The sequence below is a fragment of the Rhinatrema bivittatum genome, chromosome 8, assembly GCF_901001135.1.
Source record: "Rhinatrema bivittatum chromosome 8, aRhiBiv1.1, whole genome shotgun sequence".
Lineage (NCBI taxonomy): Eukaryota > Metazoa > Chordata > Amphibia > Gymnophiona > Rhinatrematidae > Rhinatrema > Rhinatrema bivittatum.
The window spans coordinates 160,837,442-160,862,373 of NC_042622.1; the positions used below are offsets into that span (position 1 = coordinate 160,837,442).

At 44.8% G+C, this 24,932-nt stretch overlaps 1 protein-coding gene across 3 annotated transcripts in view; it reads right to left on the bottom strand.

Annotated features, from left to right (window-relative positions):
• Positions 1–24,932, bottom strand: part of MYO1C (myosin IC) — a 256,955-nt gene that overhangs the window by 153,072 nt on the left and 78,951 nt on the right. For all 3 annotated transcript variants that reach the window (XM_029614574.1, XM_029614576.1, XM_029614575.1), the window contains exons 2-4: positions 14,533–14,688; positions 13,936–14,051; positions 4,461–4,659 (exon numbers count right to left, since the gene is read on the bottom strand). In XM_029614574.1, the coding sequence (XP_029470434.1) occupies positions 4,461–4,659; positions 13,936–14,051; positions 14,533–14,688 (471 nt within the window). The remainder of the gene's footprint in view (positions 1–4,460; positions 4,660–13,935; positions 14,052–14,532; positions 14,689–24,932) is intronic.

A 24,932-nucleotide genomic window follows, 5' to 3' on the forward strand; every position in this document is an offset into this window, starting at 1 on the left:
TCTTTTATGGTGGCTGTGAATGCTTTACCTGGGGGCTCTATGCGCTTGCAATGTTATAAAGACGTTCAGGAACCTTCTTAAGACATACCGGTTTCAAAAGGATTTTTTATCCGGTGCTAATTTATTTTTGTTTCTGCACTTTTCTTGTTATTTTTAATCTTTTTTGTGATATTGTTTTAATTTTCTAAATGATATTTGTTCTATTTTTCTGCCGTTGTAATCCTCCTAGCACATCTTGGGAACAGAAGCACTTAAGTAAATAAATATTTATTTATTTTTTAGCAGAATATTAACAAGTGGCATCTTAAACAAGAAATTACTTGGAATTAAGGACAATTAAGCAAAAACTTATCTTAAAAGAAATAATATTATCTATTAATAAGGCCACACTATGGGGCACCAAAAAAGAAAATAAAAGAAACCTTCAAACACTTATCATACAGCGCAGTAAGCAGATAGTAACTGACCACTCCCCACTGCTGGAGAGGAGCCTAAATGATCAGAAATATAAAAATATATTGTGCATTTTCAAACTTAATACAATTACAGGGAAATGTGAAAGTAAAAGCTGCCCCTTTCAATAGCAATGAGCCTCTTCTGCTTATTCACAAATAATCTGCACCTCTGCTGCGTAGCCCCAGCACATCAGCAAACGGAGCGACATTATGGCCTAGGAAAGTTTTTGGTTGGGCCCAAAAAATCATTTTCATGATACAATCCTTGTCAGGTTGTAAAGCAAAAACAGCTAAATACAGTCTCCCTGGCATCTCTCTCCAGTTGTGAATCTGTAGAAAAGCAGTGAGATCCAGGAGTATCTGAAGATATTTTGGATCTCAATGGAGTACTCACTATGGGGTCTATGTAATAACCTGCACAAAACCTGCTGTGGGTTTTCCACATTAACCATTTGTACATATGTAATAACGCATTTAGCATGGAAAAAAAAGCGCACATACCTGCGCAATAACCCGCAGCAGGTTTTGCACAAGTGAATGCAAATGGCATGTAAAGGAGTCAATTATCTATTCACGGGCTATGTAGGGAGCCGTGGGTTTTTTGGCACCTGGTTCAGGGCAGGAGTTAAATGAAAGCTCTGTGGCTCTGGACGGTGTCGGCGCTTGTCTGTAGCCCTCCGAGATCACCAGTCCTTCCATTCTGGCTCCTGTTCTCTCCCGGCGGGGCCAATCCATGCTGAACAGCCCCAAGCACCCGGCGAAGAAAAGGATGCATGGATCCACAACCACACTAATGCCAGCAATGCAGTAAAAGGGCCGGTAGGAGCTAAAACTATTTATTTTTTAATAACGTGGGGCTGATGGAATCAGCAGTAAATTAGAAATACCCCTCGCGAGTCTGCAAAATGTTTTCAATTGCACCAATTTTAGTGCGAGTTTTTCCCACGGCTTTCTACATCTGGGCTTTTATGTGGATACTGGCCTGTGTATTTTGTCTTGCATATGTTTTTTTGCGCGAATCTAATTTGCATGCCATCCCCTTATTACATCCCACGGAGGTGTCTGCTTTTGCTCCATGCGCTAAAAAAATACACGCAGAAATTTTGCGCCGATTTCAGCTCGGGTCTTATTACATTGGCCCCCTTTAGATGCTGATTCACTCCAAATAGGAGAGTAAACTGCTTTAGCTACTGGAGGAACTGATGCTGATGGAACTTTCAAAACCTCACAAAAAAAGAATCTTTAATACATCCAACAGCTAGTCCTGAGGGAATTCTGCGCTTCTGCGGAGCGCAGAATTCCCCCCCTCCCCCCTGCGAAGATGAAGGCTCTGGCATGCCGTTGGAAACGAAGAAGGCGGCCTCCGTGTGCTGCGGGATGCGCTCCACCCGCGGCGAAGATGAAGGACCCCATGTGCCGCAAACGGAGTGTGCTCTGCTCGTGGCGAAGATGAAGGCTCTGGTGAGAGTAAATGCGTGTGTGTGAGAGGAGAGAGAGAGGGGTGTGAGAGGAGAGGAAAGGGAAGGGAGAGAGAGGAAAGGGAAGGGTGAGAGAGAGCAGGGAGAGGGTGAGAGAGAGCAGAGGGGTAAGCAGGAGGGTGAGAGAGAGCATGGGGGATGAGACAGCGGGGAGGGGGGATGCTCGAGTGTGGGTGCCAGAGAGAGGGAGCCTATATGAGGAGATTGTGAAAGAGTGTGAGTGTGTGAGAGAGATTGGGAGCTCATGTGTATGACAAAGGGATCGTGTGTATGTGAGGGTGCTAGCCTGTGTGAAGGGATTGTGTATGTGTGAGACAAAGCCTGTGTGAAGGGCTGTGTGAGAGAGAGATATAGGTAGCCTGTATGAGGATGTATGTGAGAGAGAGAAAGGGAGCTTGTGTGGGTGTGTATGCAAGAGACAGGGACCCTGTATGAGGGGATATGTGTATGCGAGAGAGTGAGGGAGCCTGTATGAGGGTGTGTGTATGTGTACTAGAGAGAGGGAGCATGTGTGTGAGAGAGAGAGGGACAGAGGGAGCCTGTGTGAGGGGCAGTACTGAGAACGGGGTCAAACTCTGGGACTGGCAATAGAGCGGAAGGGGTTGAGCCTAGAGGTGGAGAGGAGAGATACTGGCAGATGGAGGAGTTGGGGCCTAAGAGGGCAAAGTGGCCAGGGGAGTATGGAGAGTGAGTGGAAGGGACACTCTTACAGTGAATTTCTAGGGAAATTCTGCTCTAAATATTTAAAATTCTGCATCTCTCAGTAATAACTTATTTCTGTATTAATTTAAAATGTAATTACTTAAAGACTGTCATGTAAATTGGGTTATTTTGACCAATATAAAGTTTGCAGAATTTAAGTTTTTGTGCGCAGAATTCCCCCAGGAGTAAACAGCGTAACCAAAGGAGACCTTGGAAAATTTTACACACACAAATTAAGTCTCTTGGAATAATTCTCCCAATCACTTATTTATTATTATTTTATTTAAGGGTTTTTATATACCGGGGCACGTTAAAAACATCACCTCGGTTCACAATGTAACATAACATAGCAACAGGCTTTACAATAATTTAGAGTAGGAAGAAACATTGAGGCAACTAATTCAACTTGATAGGTGGTTACATATTCACATATTTCAAGTATATTCACATTAACTGTATTCACAATAACTATATTTACATTTTAACTATTCACATGGTGCCAGGGAATATAGGCGGTTAGAGCAGGTAGTAGGATGGTGGGGAGGGTGAGGGTGGAGGGTTGGAGGGTGAGAGGGGAGGAGGATGAGGGGAGGGTTGGAGGAATGGGAATGGGAATGGGGGTTGGAGGAATGGGAATCGGAAAGGATGAGGGTCATGGTTGTTAAGTTCAATAGGGCGTGTCAGTCAGAAAGGGGCGTGAGGGTAGGGTGTGCATCTTTCACTTAATGAAAGTGAGCTCTGAGGTGGCTAATTCTTTACACTTACACTAGGCAATCTAATTTCCCCCCACATTCACTAACAGACCGAGCATGAGAGGTCAACTGAAAATGCAAATCATTTATAGAAATCAAAGTTCTAACTTCCGCAGTAGTTAGGGACCTTTCTAGCCCCACAACGGCAGTCCACAAGGTTAAACGCAGCTGGCCTAACTGGAAAGGTAGAAATATTGGAGCCTTAGAGATCCCGGGGAACATTCCGCAGAAACCCTCACCGATTCCACCATCAAGCATACTGCAGACAACTTCCCATCAACTGGCAGGAAGCCCTTTGCTAACTTCAGATAATTGCCCAGACACCAAAGTCCCTGCAGTGATCCCACATCCAGTTCCTGGAGGCATGCAAGACCGACATCTCATTAAGAACGGTGGATAAACCTCATTGCTCAAATAACCATCTTGTGAAGGAAGGACCAAAATCCCCTCAAGTTTCAGCTGGGCCATAGGAGGGGGTAGAGCAGGCCCAGATGGGAACGCCCACACAAACCCCTTCCCATTTTTTACCCATATAAAAACTACAAAGCCTAGGGAAAGAGGCTCCAACACTCAATACTGTGGAGAAAGAATTAAATGCACAATCTCACTTCACTCCCTTGGCGCTCCACAAGTGGCGTTGGCTTTTTATTGAAAACGGGGGGGGGGGGGGGGGGGGGGAGGGGAACACGAGCTTTAATGATGTCAGCAGAGCAGAAGTCCAACTCCCAATGACGTGCACCTGCTGCATAGATCAATGGTGAGTAGACTCTCTTACTCCTGCAATATTTTTATTGCTTACACGAAACTACACGCACCTCTCAGAACCTACAATGAAGGAAAGAATTTATTTATTGGGGGTTTTAAGATCCTCTTAATTATTTTAGCTATTTTATTTACGATGTACACTTGTGTTTGTGAAGAACATGATGGGGCTGATGAGTTTGTACTGCTATGTTATTTGTGTGTAACGAATATCTTAAATAAATACATTCTGCTCGTTTTGGGTGGCGCGTCACCTCCTCCTGGATGCAAGACACATGTTTAAGAGAAATAACTACAGAACTGACAGGTACCTCCAGGATCGGGTTAGACTGGAGCAGACGATCTTTGATGGTCTCCACATGCTCGCTGGCTGGGCACGTCACAGCATAGTACTGCAGAATCTTTTTGGTGGCTTCAGTCTTGCCGGACCCACTCTCTCCCGATATCAAGATGCACTGATCTTTCCTCTCCGTGCGCAGGGAACGATAGGCGTTGTCAGCGATGGCATAACTAAGAAACAATTAAAAAAAAACCAAAAACAAATTAAGCCTTTAACCAAGAAAGAAATTCATCCTCTAGCTGGAGTGACTTTAGCATTTTGCCTTAAAAAGAAAATCATCACCTCAGGACTGGGTCCATCCATCAAAGCCACGAGAAATTCTCACAACGTTTCTGCTCAAAATACAAGTCAAGCCAAACCATCTGGCACTTCAAAACAGTATGCCCAACCTCAAATATTGATGGGAGGCAATTGTTAAAAGTGTAACAGTACAATATATCAGTATTTTAAGATTCCTAATATGCAGACATTCCACCCTTTCCAGCTTCTGTTTGCATTTAGATGCAACCAAGTTCCTTTTGTACCACAACCATAGCTGCTTAAATGGCTAGAGGATGGAAATGGATAGCAAACAGTGGGGTAACTTGCTGGAGTGGTAGTTACTACCCTTAGCAGAAAGCATGGAGATTACAGCCCTTAATCAATAAGTCATGATACTTTAAATGCATCTGAAACATTGCATCCCACTTCAAAGGCAGGAGGAAAAGGGGAATTGGATTCAGACAACCAAGAGGACCCCGACGTTTATGGTCTGGGGTACTGATACACAGAGATAAGGGAAAAAACAATGGACTGCTTCCTCGGCCAAGTCCATAAGCAAAAAGCACGTCAAGCAGCACTGCCCGAATTTTCAAAAAAGCTAATCACCCAGTAAAAAATGTTACTAGCTGAAATATTTATGGGTATCATAAGGTTTGGGGACCACTGCACAGGGCGGCAGATATTACCTTAAGAAGCTTGCTTGGCAGACTGTATGGACCATTTAGTCCTTTACTGCTGTCACTACTATATTAGTATGGGGCACTTCCACATTAAGTTTGTTGATAGCAAGTGCAGAATTGACTGTGCAGTAAAGCACAGTTGCTTACCTGTAACAGGTGTTCTCCTAGGACAGCAGGATGTTAGTCCTCACATGTGGATGACATCATCAGATGGAGCCCGGCACAGAAAACATTTGTCAAAGTTTCTAGAAGCTTTGACCAGTAGACTGAGCATGCCCAGCCTGCTACTATCCGCATGTCCATGCGAGGTCCCCCTTCAGTCTCATAACACAGCAAAAATATGAGCAAAAAAATAAAATAAACCAAAGGCGAACCCATCATCATAGGGAGGCGAGCAGGATTCCTGAGGATTAACATCCTACTGTCCTAGGAGAACACCTGTTACGAGTAAGCAACTGCGCTTTCTCCTATGTGGGTGAGTACAGAGCTCCAGAGAGCCCCATGCAATTAGAAAGACCAACAGCGGCCGAACAAAATGCCAATGGGCATAACACAACTGCGGTGATGTAGGTAAACGGGGGGACTGTCTGGTTCCCACAAGAGCACAAGCAGAGTTGGGTTCAAGTCTGGAACAGATTACACAGGACGGATTGACCGAAGGCACTGTCCTGACGGCCATCCCCATCTAGGCAGTAATGAGCCACAAACGTGTGAACAGAACTCCAGGTTGCGGCTCGACAAATTTCAACGATGGGGACCGCACGCAAATGGGCCACTGACGTTGCCATGGCCCCCACAGTGTGAGCCTTCACTCTGCCTTCAAAGCTGAAGGCCTGTCTGTGTGTAACAAAAGGCAATGAAATCAGCCAGCCAACTGGACAAGGTCTGTTTACCCACCGCAACTCCAGCCTCTTGGAGTCAAAGGACACGAAGAGCTGGGTGGACTGCCTGTGGCTCGCCATGCGATCTAGGTAGAATGCCAGAGCCCTCTTGCAGTCCAGGGAGTGAAGTGCCTGATCCCCTGGGAGGGAATGAGGCCTCGGAAGAAAGATGGGCAAAACAATGGACTGATTGAGATGAAAATCAGTCACGGCCTTGGGCAGAAACTTGGAATGTGCATGCAAGACCACACGATCATGTACGTAACCCAGAGGCTGAAGCTCACTGACTCTACGAGCTGAAGTGATCGCTACCAGGAATATGACTTCCCAGGTGAGGAACGTCAGGTCGCAGGACTGCAGTGGCTCAAAAGGGGGTCACATGAGTCTTGCCAGGACAACGTTGAGGTCCCAGGTCACAACAGGAGGCCAGAGAGGGGGTTTCAGTTGGAGGAGACCCCGCATGAAACGGCTCACTAGGGGTTGGACCGAGACAGGTGTGCCAGCAACACCTCAATGATATGCGCTGACAGTACTGAGGTGCACCCTGATGGAACTGGTCTGGAGCCCAGACTCGGACAGGTTCACAGGTAGTCCAGCAGCTAGGGGAGGCGGCATGAGAAAGGGTCTAGACCATGACCCCCGCATCAAATGGAAAAATATTTCCATTTTGAGCTGTAGGACATCCTGGTCGAAGGTTTCCAGGATTCCATCAGGTCCCGGGAAAGAGTCTGAGAGCTGCAATGGCTGGAGGATCATGCGCTCAACATCCAAGCCGTGAAGGCCAGTGCCCGGTGGTTCGGGTGGCGCAGGGTGCCCTGATTCTAAGATATCATGTCGGGTGCCGCCCCCAGCGGAATGGGAGCACACACTGACAGGTCCTGGAGAAGTGGGAACCAAACCTGCCGAGGCCAGGAGGGTGCCACGAGAATCATGGTTCCCCTGTCCTGCTGAAGCTTTGACAGAGTCTTCGAGAGGAGTGGTAGAGAAGGGTACGTATACAGGAGGCCCTGCCCCCAGTGAAGGGAGAAGGCAACGCAGGCCGGATAGCCATTCCTCGCTACTAGGGAGCAGAAACTGCTCACTTTGTGGTTGAGAGGGGAGGCGAACAGGTCCACATCCGGCATACCCCATCAAAGGAACAGGTTGGCCACCACCGATGAGTTGAGGGACCACTTGTGTGGTTGGAAGGACCGGCTGAGGTGGTCTGCCAGCACATTGAGGTGACCTGGTAGGTAGGTGGCCCCTAGATGCATCACTTGGGAGAGGGCCCAATTCCAGACCTGCACCGCCTCTTGACAGAGGAGGAAAGAGCCCGTGCCACCCTGTTGATGTACCACATTGCGACCTGGTTGTCCGTCCTGATCAGAACTTCCTTGAATGACAACTGATCCTTGAATGCCAACAAGGCATACCATATTGCCTGAAGCTCCAGAAAGGTTATCTGGCAACGTGCTTCGGCGGCGATCCAAAGGCCTTGCGTGTGTAGGCTGTTCGTGTGGGCTCCCCACCCCTGAGGGGAAGCATCGGTGGTGAGGATCACCTGGGGAGGCTCGGGCTGGAAGGGAAGTCTGCGTTCCATATTGGAGAGAGCTTCCCACCAGACCAGAGATATCTTGAGGGGATCTGTGACAATGACCAGAGCCTCTAGATCCTGAGATACCTGCTGCCACTGGGACCGCAAGGCCCTCTGGGAGCTCCTCATGCGGAGGCGGGCCAAAGGAGTCACATGGAAGGAGGCCGCCATGTGGTCCAGTAGGCGGAGCAGAAGACAGGCTGGCACCCTCCTGCTGGTGCAGAAGAGGGTAGCCAGCAAGGCAAGGGCAATCACCTGGTCTCGGGGCAGAAAAGCTTTCCCTTGAGGAGATCGGGAAGGAAGCCAAGAGCGTGTCTGGAGGAGGTGACCAGAGGCCTATCGGGGCCATAGCCTGCTGTAGCGCCGACAAGGCGGGCCGAGGACACGCCCTTCGATTGACGTCATCTGTGGGTGATGCCGGAGGGGGCTTAAAAAGCTTCCTCCTTGCAGCGCGCAGCCGCTGCCGGCGCATCGCAGAAAAGGCACACGGCTTTGGTTTGTTCCAACTACGCAGTTTCGAAATATAATTAATTGTCTTCGGAATCTTTTTGGACTCTTCCTATCTCCACCAGGGGGAATTCAGAATCCACATGACGACCTAACAAAGCTAAGTACTTTCCCCTATTTTCTGATTTGAAAAGGTTTTTCTTAAAGTTAGGCCTCGCTCGGCCCGGAAACGTAGGGCTCGAAATAGGCCTATTATGGAAGGTGCTATAGCTAGTCCAGTGTTGGGCCCAATGGATGCCCACATCAGAAGAGGAGTTATAACTCCAGGTGAAATGTCGCTTGAAGGGATCCAGGAAGGCATGGTATCCTTTCGTGACTCAGAGATCTCACTGTCCCCGGATCAGAGAACCCTGCGAATGTTAGACCGGTATCAATTAAGGATACCCCGGCGCTTTTCGATAAGAACAGCGAATTAGGAGGAGACCTGGGAACAACAATGGTACCAACTGCAGGGGGCGCAAACTCCGTTGGTATCTCAGAGGGAATTGTTACAGAGGGACAGTTGCTGCCTCAGTAATCTGCTAATATTACCATTGATTTAATAGGAGAAGATGTTGGAATTTTACCTATTGTAAGACCGCCTGTATTCTCTTTAGAAGTCATTTGGGAAACCTTGGTGGTTTTAAATAAGAATATTACTTTGCAATTAAAACCATTAGCTATTAATGTTGGAAACCAAGGTTAATAATATAATTAAGGAGGATAATAGGAGAGATCAAGCCTTAGAGATTGCTAACAGTGAATTAAAAAGACTAAGTGAACAAAAATGAGATGGTGATAAAAGAAAATCAATATTTGACAAGAAAGATGGAAAATCTTGAAAATCAGATGCATAGTAGGAATTTGAGGCTGGTAAACTTTCCAAAGTTGCCAGCCCTATCAGCGAAAGAAATGTGGAATAAATTTGCTTTAGAATTTTTTTAAATTCCTCAACAAGTTTTGCCGCCACTTACTCAAATTTATTATCTTCCTTCTTGGGAAATTAGTTCTGGGAAGGATCAGGATTTTCAAGCAATATCACCATTAAATGTTACTGATATTTTGGAATCCACTAATCTGGAAATGGCCCAACAAGCCACTTTGATTATTTCCTTCTTGTTAAATTCAGACAAAGAATGGGTTCAAAAGTTATTTTTCCAAAATATTAAAGAAAAATGTTATCAATTAAATGTCAGAGTATTTCCAGTTTTCAAATAAATAAATAAATAAATAAATGTCACTAAAGACACACAAAAGAGAAGGAAATAATTTCGGAGTTTAAGACCTAAACGTTTGCAAATGGGAGCCTTATTTAAACTAAGGTTCCCTTGCAAATGTTGTACAACATATCAAACAGTCAAATATTGCTTTTATCAACCGTCACATTTGATTAAGTTTATTACAGATAGAGGTATAGAGCAGAATTCAGGAACAGCGACCCCTTAGAAAGGTAACTAGAATTACTCTCCAATTGGTAATAAGTAACTCTTCAGTTAGGACTGTCTGTGTTTCTTGAACTTGAAATTGAATACGTTTATAAATAAGCCTTACATTTTTTATGGAATTCCCCCTATTTTGAGGACTTAGAAATTATGTATGGTCTAGTTAGTTGTATTTCTAATCATTTATGTTTATATTTTTCTTTCTGTAACAATTTTTCTTATTGGCCGTATAATACATGTTATATCAAGGCATTCTTGATTGTAATGTTAAAATCGATAAAGAAAAAATTAAAAAAAAAAAAAAAAGAAAAGCTTTCCCTTGTGCCATGTCCAACCTGGCACCTATGAAGTCCAGCTGAGAGGACAGACAGAGGTGCAACTTGGGGAAGTTGATAACAAATCCCATGGTCTGCAGGGTCTGTACCGTCCAGGCCAGAGCTTGCAAGGCCCCAGAGCAGGAGTCACTACTGACTAGCCAAACATCCAGGTATGGAAATACATGGACCGAGCGATACCTAAGGTAGGCAGCCACTACCGCTAAACATTTGGTGAAGACGCGGGTTGCCGATTGCCAGCTCTAAAGGCAGCACTTTGTATTGGAAATGTGCATTCCCCATCAAGAAGCAGAGGTACTTCCTGTGGTTGGGGGACAATCACAATGTGCATAACTCCTCCTTGACATCGAGGGAGCAAAGCCAGTCTCCTCTTCAGAGGAGTGGGATCAGAGTGCCCAGGGAGACCATCTTGAATTTTTCTCTTTCGAGAAACTTGTTCAATGCCCTGAGGTTGAGAATGGGGCGCAAGCTGCCATTCCTCTTCGGAATAAGGAAATACCTCGAATAGAACCCTCGGCCCTGCTGAGAGCGAGGGATGGGTTCATCACACCTGCTGAAAGGAGGGCGGAGAGTTCCATTTGAAGGATGACCAAATGGACGGATGAACCCCACGATGGACATGGGGGAGAGGTCTCTAGGAGCCTGCTGAAGTGCAGACGGTACCCCTGGCAAACGATGGAGGGAATGCAGATGTACAATGTTATCTTTTCCCAGTGACTGGCAAAGCTGAGGAGCCTCCCGCCGACTGGGGGATCCTGCACTGGGGGTACAGCCAGCTGACTTACGCTCCCTTGCCCCCAGTCAAAAACCCGTAGTTGGGGCCTGCTGGGAAGCCGGCTGGGGCCTAGGCGCCCGCTGTTGTTGGGGACAACCCCTGGAGCTGGTGCGTGTTGGGCGAGTCCGGGTGGCCGGCCGATATTTACGCAGCAGATAAAAGGGCTTTCGAGAGCCCTGCCTGGAGGACTTTCTGGTCGAGGAAGGCCCCTCCAAGGCACTAGGGACAACTGCTGCAGCGTATCACGGTGGTCTTTCAGCTGCGCCACCGCATCTCGGACTTTGTCCCCAAATAGGTTCTCACCTGTACAGGAGAGGCTGGTAAGCCTATCCTGGACCTCCGGTCGGAGACCCAGAGCCAAGCCATTCTCCTGGCACAGATGCCCATGGTGGCCAAGCAGGCAGCCATTTTGAAAACATCGTAGGTTGAACACACCTCGTGTTTACCCGCCTCCAGACCCAGCGAGGCGATGGCAGAGAGGAATTCCTACTGCTGCTGGGGAAGACCCTCTGTGAAATCTTGGACTCGTTTCCATAGATTACAGTTGTACTGGGTCATATACAGTTGGTAGGCGGTGATGCGGGCAACCAGCATAGCATCTTGAAAGATTTTTCTTCCGAGGGCATCTAGCTCCCTATGCTCACATCCTGGAGAAGCGGAAGCATGGGTACGGGAACACCTATCCTTTTTCAAGGCTGACTCCACTACCACCGAGGGGTCCATCGGGCACCGGCGCCTAGGACGTCCAGATGCTTCAGCAGTAGTGCTAACAATGATGGTGGAGGCTCGGGCACCAGTATGGGGGCTGGTAGCATCAGCAGCTCAATGTTTTGTAACTCTTTGAACACCACCGATTGCACCCTGCGGTCCGACTCCTCCTGGAAGCCCTGAGTGGCTAGGACTGATGGAGGGGGATGAAGAGTCACTGGCTCTTCCTCGGGCCTCCAAGGTGCATGGTGCCCAGCACCGGTGTCGGTGGGTAATGCCGCAGGCTACCAGGCGCACCAGAGGATGGGGCCTCCAATGGCCGATGCCGCTACAGAACCGAAACTGTGCGCCGGTGACCAGTGTCGATGCTTGCATTTTTCTGGTGTTCGGCCCGGTCTTTCCCCGTCGCCAAGGAAGTCAATGATCCCGAGGTCTAGGAGAGTGGGGGGGACCATCGAGGATCGATCCCCTTCTCCCTGATTCTTTGAGGTACTAGCCTTGGGGTCCGGGAGGGGAAGCGAGATGGATGGTTCCCTGCGATCTTTGGGAGTCGAATGGGCCGACGCAGGTGTGGAGGACTTCGTGTTCCCAAAACGTTTCTTATTTTGTTAAGGCGCGCCCAATGCCCTTTGGGTGTCATCTGTCGCACAAACGGCACCCCCAGGCGTCATGCAAGGCCCCCAGGCAGAGGACGTAAACATCGTGCGGATACGTGATGGACATGGTCCGTGGGCCCGGCGAAAATCGGTCGACATCATGAAAAATCCCAGTGTGCGGTCGATGACCAATGGACACCTTGGGGTGGGGAGTCGGGAATTGACCACAAGTGTAGAAAATTGGTCGAAAACAGACCTACTGTACAGAGGGGGCACCGACAGCGAAGGGAGACCCGTGAGGAACCCAAAAACTCGAAGAATCGATAAAAATTTTTAGAAAATGTTGGAGCTCCACAGGCTGCTAGGCAACTGCACTGCGGAAAAGAAGAGACTGAAGAGAGACCTTGTGTAGACGCGCGGATTGTAGCAGGCTGGGCATGCTCAGTCTGCTGGTCAAAGCTTCTAGAAACTTTGACAAACGTTTTCCGTGCCAGGCTCCATCAGATGATGTTACCCACATGTGAGAACTATCATCCTGCTGTCCTAGGAGAACAAGAGTTTAATATCTTATGTACAATGGATTGCCACCAGATGGAGCTCAGATCCTGCCAACAAATGGACTAAAGAATTCATGTCAGCAATTCACATCTACCAAAACTTGAAATGTAATCGTATTTTTCAATAACCTGGAAGTAATTTAAATGCCATGTTGTGCCCTCCCCTCCTCACAGATCAGGATCCAGCTCCCTATGACCTCATATATCCTCAAGGTCATGTCCTTGAAACCCTAATCCACTACAAAGTTAAGTTTGCCTGACTACTCTAGCACCTTGAGTAACAACTGTTACTAGATGCTATTAGCTGGATCTCAAAATATCAAAAAGACAGCATGAGAGCTGTCACTATGGAGTCTAGAGTGCATTACCTACTTAAAGGTGGAGAAAATGCGAGGGCAGACCACCTCTCCAACCCACTTCCCATGAAAACAAAACAATCACTACTAGCTACCTTATTTCCAAGTTATATGAATGTTCAAGTCTTGGAATGGCACAAATTCCATATTAATAGCTAGAAAGTAACCAAAAGGCCTTCCTAAACCCCCTTCAAAGAGCATGGGAAATGACTGAGAACATATGGCATGTGATATAAATACACACATTCCTCACCCACAAGGGTCATGGAATCCTAGCAACAAGGACATACCAGATAAACATGGGGCAGGGAAAAAAAAAAGACAGAAAAATAAGCCAAGTCTGATAGAAAACTCCTGAAAGTACAGAATAAGCTGTAAGCAGTAATCAAAATTTCTATTCAAACCACTGGACACTGATTTTAGGGTACAGAGTATCTTTGGTCAGTAAATCTTTATCCCAGATTCTAGGGTGTTGCAGAGTGTCTTTGGACTTTTACCACAGATTCCCAAGTTCATTTTTTTCCAGATGTTTGCATCATAATTGAGGACACATGGTCAGAAAGGAACTCCCTTTCCCGCAGCTACAGCTACTCATGGAAAGTAACTGCATAAGGGAAAAAAAGAGGAAAAATCTACTAGCTTCATGGGGAAAGGAAAGTAAAAATAAGAAAATATAAAGAATGAGTGAGAACAGACAGGAAAAGATTTCACATATTGCCAACTGGACAAAGGTTGCTCGATTCAGCAAACAGCTCATCCGCTCCCCTTCCCCCGCCAGTGAGTCAATATCACTCACAGGTGTGGCGAAACCTCGTAGAAACTGACTCCTCTGTATCGCTCCATGTGCGGTTTGCTGTAGATTTCCAACTCTTTGTATGGGTTTACTGATACCAGAACGGAGCCAATGTACGTCTGAAGGAAAAATGTTAAATGCAGGTTAAAGACAGATATCCTCAAGTTTATTGCGTATTATTTCAAAAGCATGCAGCAAGTCTAAACCTGAACCAAATAGAAATGTCAAGGCTGAGTTACTGCTTGGTTTTTTTTTTATTTGTTTGGTGGCTTATGTAGTTTTCTCTGCATGCTTTCAACCATTATATTAGCAAGAGCTGAAAATTATATCTGGAATCTCATTAGTTCACCTTAGCTTCATCATAAATGACATCACACACACTGCTAAACTAACAATAGACTTACCTGTGCAACTCTCCACTGGAGAAAAGCACACAAACACTTTAAAATGTCAGGCCTAGGATGTAAGCGAGCCAGGATGACGAGGACAGAGGGAGAGAGATTTCTGTACGTTTCCCCCGCCTGCCTTTCCAAATAATAAGCAAGGCATTAGCAACATGGAATTTTTGAGCAAGATGTACATTTTCTTAGCACTACTTACATAAATCAGATTTTCCTTGAACCGTTTGCGAAGGTTTTCGATGAAAGCTGCTTCACTAGTGAAGTTCTCAAGAAGGACAAAATCTTGAACGCCTACCCGGTCACGGGCTGTCAGAGCACTCTCCATTGTTAACCGGATCCCGTCGCTCCCCGCTACCTATAACCAAAGTAAAAGCACATATAAAGGAGAATCCATCACTAAGTCCTGATCAGTCAAAAAAGCAAATTCCAAGGGACTACCTACAACAGCTGAAATACCGGAAAATGAGAAAAAAGAAGCCAAGGTTCAATCAGAAGGTATCTTTACTTACACTCTGTATGTACTGCTACAACCAAACCACACTCAAAACATAAACAAAAGAGAATGGTACAAAAGTCAGAGATATGGAAATAAGAGGAGGAATTAGGCACCGGAATATAAGCCAAAGATATTGATGTTATCCTTTAGGCCAATGGTTCTCAACATGTGTATGGCAAAGTCTCACAAGCTATGTAGTGAGGACAACAGGAGACTGCTCTTTCATTATCAGCATGGGCAGGACGTGAATGATTTTTTTCTTTTAATTGGGCCTGACAAGAGGTTAATCTCACTTCCTTTTCTTATTCCTGGCCCAGTGGGAGGCTGTTCCCTCCTCCTTCAACCAGATCAGAGCAAGACATCACCAATACGTGCCCCTTCTGGGCCCGATAGGACACCAACTTTATCTTCCAAGCAGCCGCCCAGAACATAAGAATTACCCTAGTAGGTCAGTCCAAGGGTCCATCTTCCCCAGTATTCTGTTTCAAATAGTGGTCAATCCAAGTCACAAGTATCTGGCAAGATCTTAATAGATCCCACGCTGGTATCACACAGTGAAATTCAAAGCTCAGGTCTTCATTTGACTTTTCTGTATTTTATTTGCAATATCAAACCATACCATCAGATGATCACTAGTGCTCAGGTGGGCATCTACCCAGACATTAGAAATATCTTCCCCATTTGTGAGCAATAGAAGGGAAGATGTGATACTCTATATAGTGTTCATAAATGGGGAAAATGTCTCTAATGTCTGGGTGGGTGCCCACCTGAGCACTAGTGATCATCTGATGGTATGGTTTGATATTGCAAATAAGATACAGAGAAGTCACACGAACACAAGTTCTGAATTTCAAAAATACTGACTGTCAAAATGGGGATGTTCCTGGAAGAACTAGAAGACTAGGAGATAATGGGTGAGATGGAACAACAGTGGGCCAAGTTAAAAGGAGCTATTACAAAGGCAACAAATCTATATGTTTGAAAAGTAATCAAAAGTAAGAGGAAAAAGAAACTGATCTGGTTCCCAAAGGAGGGGGCTGAAAAAATTAAAGAAAAAAAACAGCGTTCAAGAAATATAAAGGATTCGAAAAAGAGGAACACAGGGAGGAATACCTGGTGAAACTGAGGGAGACAAAGAAAGAAATCAGGAAAGCAAAAGGTAAGTAGAGGAAAGGATTGCCAAAGGGGTAAAGTGAGGCGACAAAGCATTTTTCAGTTATTAGAGAAAGAAAGGAGGCCCGAAGTGGTGTAGTGAAATTGAAAGGTCACGAGGAGAGAGATGAAAAAATGGCAGAAATATGAAATACTTCAGTTCAGTGTTCACTAATGACAACTCTGGAGAAGGACCATTACTGGTAGACAAGATTGTAGATGGAGATGGGGTAGTCAAAACCCCATTTATAGAAGAGAATGTATGAAAAGAGCTAGGAAAACAAAGTGGGCAAGGCCATGGGGCTGGATGAGATACATCCCAGCATACTGAGGGAGCTCAGAGATGTGCTGGCAGGTCTGTGAAGGACCTGTTCAATGGATCTCTAAAAATGGGAGTAGTGCTGTGGGTCTGGAGAAGAGCGGCGGTGGTCCCGCTTCACAAGAGTGAAAGCAGAGAGGAGGTTGGAAACTACAGACTAGTTAGCCTCACCTCAGTGGTAGGATAATGGAGACTCTGCTGAAAGAAAGAATAGTGCACTATCTACAATCCAGTAAGTTGCTGGATTCAAGGCAGCATGGATTCACTAGGGGAAAGAACTGTCAGACATATCTGATTGATTTTTTTGATTGGATGACTAGAGTACTGAATCAAAGAAGAGCGATCAATGTGATTTACTTGGATTTCAGCAAAGCTTTTGATACAGACCCACACAGGAGGCTTGTGAATAAAATAAGAAGCTTGGGAGTGAGTGTCAAGGTGGTGGCATGGATTACAAACTGGTTGACATTCAGGAGACGACGTGTAATAGTAAATGGAACCTGCTCTGAAAAGAGAGCTGTGTTAAGTGGAGTGCCACAGGGATCCATGTTGGGACTGTTTCTGAAGGAATAGAGAGAATGAAAAGTGATTTAAGAAAGCTTGAAGGGTGGTCGAAAATATGGCAGCTGGGATTCAATGCCAAGAAGTGCAGGTTCATGCTCTATGTGATGGGGACTGATGTGCACGAACCAAAAGAGGGATCTTGGAGTTAGTGACTAGATAATCTGAAGATGGCAAAGTAATCTGACAAGGCGATACCTAAGCCAGATGAATGCTGGACCGCGCAGAGAGAGGATTAACCAGTAAGAAATAGGATGCGATAACGCCCTTGTATACAGGTCCTTGGTGAGGCCTCACCTGCAGTACTGTGTTCAGTTCTGGAGCCCATATTTCAAAAAGGATTGAGACAGGATGGAGGTGGTCCAGAGAAGGGCAACCAAAATGGTATGGGGTCAGTTTCAGAAGACTTATGAGGAGAGACTGAAGGATCTAAATATCTAACCCTTGAGGAGAGGAGGTGCAGGGGAGATATAATGCAGACCTTCAGATACCTGAAAGGTTTTAATGATGTATGAACTTCGAACCTTTTCCGTTGCAAAGGAAACAGAAGAACTAGGGGTCACGAAATAAAACTCCAGGGGACTTAGAACCAACATCAGGAAATATTTCTTCACGTAGAGGGTGGTGGATGCCTGGAATGCACTTCCAGAGGAGGTGGTGATGATAAAAACAGCAAAAGAATTCAAAGAGGCATGGGATAAACACTTGGATCCCTAAAGACTAGAGAATGGAAATAATAAACAAATGCATGGAGTAACTTGCTTGCAATGGTTACTACCCTTAAACAATAAGCCTTGATGCTTTGACGCTTTTATTGGGGGAGGAGGAGGGGGGAGAGGAATTAGATTCGGATAACAACCAATTCGGGCCCTGACTTTTATAAACTGGGATACTGATATGCAGACATAAGGGAAAAAGCCCAGGACTGCTTCTTTGGCCAAATCCATAAGCAAAGCAAGTGAAGTAGCTCTGTCTGAATTTTCAAGAAGTCTCATAACTCAGTAAAAAATGTTACTAGCAGTTAATTTTTTGTGGATTATCATAAGGCTTGGGGATAACTGCCTGGAGAAGCAGTTGCTACCCTTGAGAGAAACATGGGGGTAACCTGCACAACATGGCAGATACTACCATAACAAGTTTGCTGGGCAAATTGGATAGACCATTTGGTTCTTTCCTGCCAACATTACGTTATGGTAAGTGGTGGATATTCCCCAAGTCTATTTGGTTAATAACAGTTTATGGACTACTCCAGGAACTTGTCAAAACCTTTTTTAAATCCAGCTAAGCTAACTGATGTAACTACATCCTCTGGAAATGAATTGCAGAGCTTAATTGTGCATCAAGTGAAAAATACTTTTCTCCAATTTGTTTTGAATGTGCTATTTACAAACTTCATGGAGTGTCCCATCGTTTTGTATTTTTTGAAAGAGTAAATAACTGATTTACATTTATCCATTCTATTCCACTCGTGATTTTATAGACTTCTATCATATTCTCCCTCAGCTGTCTCTTTCCAAGCTGATCAGCCCTAACTTCTTTAGCCTTTCCTTATAGAGCAGCCGTTCCATCCCCTTTATCATTTTGGTTGCCCTTCTCTGAACTTTCTCCAATACAACTATATCTTTTTTGAGATGCGGCAACCAGAAATGCACACAGTACTCAAGGTGCAGTCTCACCATGGAGCGATACAGACGTACGATGAGAGTCTCCATTTTATTCTCTTTTCTTGTCTTAACAATTAGAACATTGACCTACATTGGCTCCCCGTAAAAAGTAGATGTAAATTTCAGATGTTTATCACCTTTCACAAGCTTTCATATGGATAACATTCCTGTTCCTTAAACAAAGGCCTTCAATGGAATATACCACTGAGATCCTTGTGCTCCCATTTACTGCAAGTGCCCACATTACAACATTGTCTGTGTGAGCAGACCAGGACAAGGGCTTTCTTTCTTATTGCTCCAACATTGTGGAATATGCTTCCTGTGCAGCTGAGAAAGGAAAAAGATAAAGGAATTTAAGAGGTAGGCCATACTATTTAGAAAAGTATTTGGTTGAACTGTTGCTTGATATAGTTTTGTTTGATGTATTATTTTGCTGTTGCTAATAATTTAAGTATGTAAACTCGTAATCTGCACTGAACAGAACTATTTGGAAGAGACGAAATATAAGATTTTAAAATAAATAAATAAGAAATTAATAAGAACATAAGATGTGCCATACTGTCAAACAGGGGGTCCATCAAGCCCACCATCCTGGTTTTCAACAATGGACAATCCAGGTCACAAGTACCTGGAAGGAAACCAAACAGTAAACGAATCCCATGCTATGAATGACATTGTTTGCTTTTTTGACTGCTGTTGCACATTGAGCTAATAAGGGTTTCAAAGTCAATCCAATATGACACCCAGATCCTTTTCTAAGCGGTAACTCCTACTATGGAACCTAACCGTGTAACTACAGCATAGGTTATTTTTCCCTATATGCAGCACCTTGCACTTATCCACATTAAATTTCCTCTGCCATTTAGATGCTCAGTCTTCCAGTCTCGCAAGGTCCTCCTACAATTTTTATCACAATCTGCTTCTGATTTAACTACAATGAATAATTGTGTCATCTGCAAATTTGATTACCTCATCATACCTCTTTCCAGATCATTTGTAAATATATTAAAAAGCTCCAGTCCAAGTACAGAGCCCTGAGGCACTCTACTGTTTACCTTTTTCCTCTGTGAAAACAAATCATTTAATCTTACTCTCTTTTAACCAGTTGCAAGCCGCAAAAGGACATCGCCTCCTATCCCATGTATACATTCTGATCCAAGCAATTTGCTACTCATTAGTCTGTCAATCTGCCTTATTACATTTTCCAGCTTCACCGTGATTTGTTTCAGTTTTTCTGAATCCTCACCATTGAATACAGTTTCCAGCACAAGTATTTTCCCAACTTCTTCTTCAGTAAACACTGAAGCAAAGAATACATTTAGTCTTTCCGTGATGGCCTTATCTTCCCTGAGTGCCCCTTTAACCTCGCGATCATCTAATGGTTCAAATGACTCCCTCACAGGCTTCCTGCTTTAATATATTTTAAAAAGTTAAGGGTTTTTGCCTCTACGGCCTACTTCTTTTCATATTCTCTTTTAGTTCTCCTTATCAGTTTTACATATAACTTGGCAACGCTTATGCTTCTTCCTATTTTCTTCAGATGGATCCTTTTACCAATTTTTTGAAAGAAGTTCTTTTAACTCAAATAGCCTCTTTCACCTCACTTTTTAACTATGCCAGCAGTTGTATGGTTCATCTGCACTGGGCTTCCATGACTGTATTTTTAAACAATGACCACTCATGATGTAAACAAACTCAATTTTCGGGTTTTTTTTTCTATTTTTCTCATTTCATCAAAGTCTCCCTTTTGAAAGTTTAGTGCTAGATCTATAGATCTGCTTAATGTTCTCCCTCCAGTCATTAACTCAGATTTGATCACATTATGATCACTGTTTTGGTTCAGCCCCACCACCATAACCTCTTACACCAAATCCTGCATTCTTCTAAGAATTAAGTCTAAAATGGCTCCCCCTCTCATCAGTTCCTGGACCAACCTCTTCATGAAGCAATCATTTATTTCATCTAGAAACTTTACCTCCTTAGCATGTCCTGATGTTACATTTACCCAGTCAATATTGGGGCAATTGAAATCTTCCAAAACCAGAAGCAAACTTTGCACATAAGCAAGTATCAGCAAGTATCAGCCAAATACTGGCCAAATCCATCAATTACGTGCAAGATCCGATTGCACCACTAAAGGTGTCATATATGCTGTGCAATGCCCGTGCCCCCTGGTATATGTGGGTAAGACTACCCGCATGGTAAAGACCAGGATTATCGAACACTGTTCTAACATTCGTTTGGTGCGAGTAGATGAACCATTGGTCAATCATTGGACACAGCATAACCACACCATCTCTGACCTTCTCTACTCAGTTCTTGAAGTGGTCCCCTGACATCCAAGAGGGAGAGACTACCCTGGAATGCTGGGAAGAAAAGAGCAGAGATGGATATTCACTTTGGATACTATTAGCCCAAAAGGACTAAACAAAGAAATTGAGTGGCATTTATTTAGTTAAGATGTGCTTCTCTCTGATTGGTTCGGAAATCTCGCGATGTCATTGTTTTGGCGCCAATTTCTGCTCTTTAAAAGTGTATTCCTCTGGGGGCGCTCCCGGGTTGGTTTAAAAGGTATGTACTGCATTCAACAATGTAACTGTATCATTATAAGTAATTTTGTAGCCGTACTATTTGTGATCCACCAATTACACCTTTTATGTTGTAGATTTAAATACTACTGTGGTCCCTCCCAATGCAGCAACAAGCGAAACACGGAACCGTGTCAGGGGACCCATATAAAATACCCCGTAATGTTTGTGGAGTTGCCGACCACATTGAGTGAGAGAGATTCATTAAATAGCACTTGAATTTAAACAAAGGTGGATTGTTAAAGAGTGTTCTTGCACCATTGTTTGCTGGCAATTGAAATCTCCCATTACTACTGTGCTGCCAAATTTGTTAGCTTCCCTAATATGTTAGCATTTCATCGTTGGTCTGTTCATTTTGGGTGATAGTATATCCCCACTGCTATACTCTTCCCCATCATACATGGAATTTCCACCCATAAAGATTCTACTGTGCATTTAATATCCTGCAGGGTCTTTTTCTTGTCAGACTCTATGCCATCCCTTACAAAGCACCACCCTTCAGCCCCCACCAAGTTTGTTCACCCTATCATTGAGATATAATTTGTACCCTAGTATAGCACTGTCCCATTGGTTATCCTCCTTCCACCTGGTCTCCAAGATACCAATTAAGTCTACCTATTCATTCAGTGCTATATATTTTAACTCACTCATCTTACGTTTTAGACTTCTGGCATTAGCATACAGACATTTTAAAGTACTGTATTAATCTGCTTATCAGTTGACAGGGATAATTGGGAATCTTAATTCAGGTGGTTCTTTAGTTATAGGTACATAGGCTACTTTTGCTGTTATTGGAATTTCTGTCAGGATACCCTAACTCCCCTGATATTTTAGTAATCTTTGAAAATACCTCACTCTGAACCATGCACTGCTGAGCAACTGCTGTCTTTCCTCTAAGTTAGAGTTTAAAAGCTGCTCTATCTCCTTTTTAAGGTTAGTGCCAGCAGCCTGATACTCCCTTCACCTTGAGGGGCCCGGAAGTGACAGAGACAGCAAGAGCACAAGGGAAAAAGTGTGACGTCTACATGCATAGATCCACTGCTGACTTCTGGTGCTGCTGCCTTCTCTTCCTCTCCCCAATGCCCTCATCCTCTGCCATTAAGGAAAGAGGGAGATTCTGGACTTGAGTAAAGGCTTTTCTGCTGACTGGGAGAAAGGGGAAATGTGGGTACTGCTAGGAAGGTAGGGGTGGGGGAGAAGGTGTGGGTATTTATTCATTTATATACCATCATTCTGGGGTTCAATCATGGTGGTCTACAATATCAACATAAGATAAAAACGACACCATACATAAAATGTAAAAATTTAACATAACATACATTATGATTACAATTCATCTCCTTGGACATCACAAAACGGTAGAAAGTTCTGCCTATATATGTTAAAGTAAACTACATCCCTTCAATTTTTTGACGTTTAATTATTTTCAAATGCCATTTTAAAAAGCCAAGTGTTTAAATCTTTCTTAAAAATCTTGAAATCTTTCTGCACCCATAATTCTTTGGGGCATTGTATTCCACAATCTGGGCCCGGCAATTGATGCTAGAAAGTAAGGTGTGGAGAAGAGAGGGTGTGTGGGTGTTGCTAGCTAGGGTGTGAGGGTGAAAGGAGAACAGGGGTTTGCTGGGTCGTACATGGGGGAAAGACAGTCTGGGCAAGCTGCTGGACATGGAGGGGGTGGGTGTAACTAGACAGGAAGGTGTGGGGAAATAAGGGTTGGGCTGCTAGGTAGAGATATGTGGAGAGAAGGCGTGTGGAACCTTCTGAGAAGTGGGGGAGAGCTGGAGATGTGGATACTGCTGGAGGGGGAAGAGATGGAGATATAGAGGCAGCTGGGTGGGAGTGAAAAGGGTGGTCAGAGGGATAGGGAAGGAAGTGGGCAGGGCAAGTTGAGCAGGGAAGAGAGGAAGCACAGAGAAGATGATGTAGGGAGGGAAGGGGGTCTGGAATATTGGGCAAGGATGTGAAAGAGAGAAGGGATGACTGAAAGGGAGTATTTGGGAGACATGAGGGATGATGGGGATATGGAGGGGGAAGAATGAGGTGAAACAGACATAATATGTTACTTTTGAGGATATGCATTTCTTATATATAAGTGGAAATTTGTTTGTGTGTTTAATTCTCCATTTTTGCACTGCATGCAGGGGGGCTACTTGCGGTTTCCATTCCACTATTTGGGGTAGATTTTAAAAAGGTTGTGCGCAGGTGTACATGTGCATGCGCTACCCGGCGCGCGCACATGTACACCCGATTTTATAACTTACGCGCACAGAAGTTATAAAATCAAGGGTCGGCGCGCACAAGGGGGTGCACAATTGTGCACCTTACGCACGCAGAGCCTCGCAACCTTCCCCCGTTCCCTCCCCACTAACCTGACCTTCCCACCCCTTCCCCTAACCTTTCCCCCCCTAGCCCTACTCTAAAATTTTTGTTTTACCTTTTCCTTAAGCAGGCGCAAGTTGCGCACGCCAGCTGACTGCCGGCACGCGATCCCCAGCACAGCGGCAAATATGGCCGCTGTGCCGGGAGCCTGACCCCGCTCCCTCCCCTTTTTGCAAGCCCCGGGACTTACATGCGTCCCAGGCCTTTATGCGCGCCGCCGGGCCTTTTTAAAATAGGCCCGACGCACGTAACCTTTTTAAAACCCAGCCCTGTGTGTCCACATTTATTTGTGGTCTTTCATTCTGTATTTGGTGAAGGTTGGTCTGTCTGTGTTCTCTGTATGTGACCGAGGCGAGGTACATACAGAGAACTAGAACATAGAGATTTGTATCAGTCTTTTTTTTTCAGTGCTTTTTTTCAGTGGATTACATTCAGGTACTGTAGGTACTTCCCTATCCCCAGAGGGCTTATAATCTGAGGCAATGGATAAATGGGTAAAGTGACTTGCAATGGGTAAAGTGACTTGCCCAAGGTCACAAGGAGCAACAGCAGGACTCGATCTCCTGGTTCATAGCCCACTGCTCTAACCACTAGGCTACACCTCTGTTCTCAATAGTTCATGCTTTGATGGTGCACTGCTGCCTTTTAGAAGTAGGGTTATTACTGTTTGATTCCTTGGGGGTTAGTACTGCTATGATATGGCAGGTTTGCTATACATGTGCTTTTTTTCAGGTTTTGTATCATTTTACAATGTGCTTAGTAATAGAGGGAGTTTGTGTTGCTATTACTGATATGATACCAGAATTAGAATATCTTTTTTGCATAGCAAGTTGATCGGGGAAATGTCCTAGTTCTGCCCTACACCCATTGCTGGGTGATTCCTGTGCATAATGATAAACGGGCCAATACAGAAAAACCTGCGGGAAAGCCTGCTCTCTTGGGTGCGCAATTCAGAAAGAAAAAATGTGCAAATGAGGACCTGCGGTAAAAGGAGGCGCTAGGGACACTAGCGCGTCCCTAGCGCCTCCTTTTTGATAGCAGCGGGAGCTGTCAGCGGGTTTGACAGCCGACGCTCGATTTTACCGGCATCGGTTCTCGAACCCACTGACAGCCACGGGTTCAGAAAACGGACACCGGCAAAATTGAGCGTCCATCTTCCAACCTGCGGGCCAATTTTAAATTTATTTTTTTTTATTTAAAATTTTTTTTTATTTTTGGGGCCTCCGACTTAATATCGCTATGATATTAAGTCGGAGGGTGTACAGAAAAGCAGTTTTTTCTGCTTTTCTGTACACTTTCCCGGTGCCTTTGGCAGGCATTACTTTCTGTATCGCGCGGGAATAACTAATAGGCTTATCAACATGCATTTGCATGTTGTGGGTGCTATTAGTTTTGGGAGGGTTGGCCGCGCGTTTTCCACGCGCTATTACCCCTTAC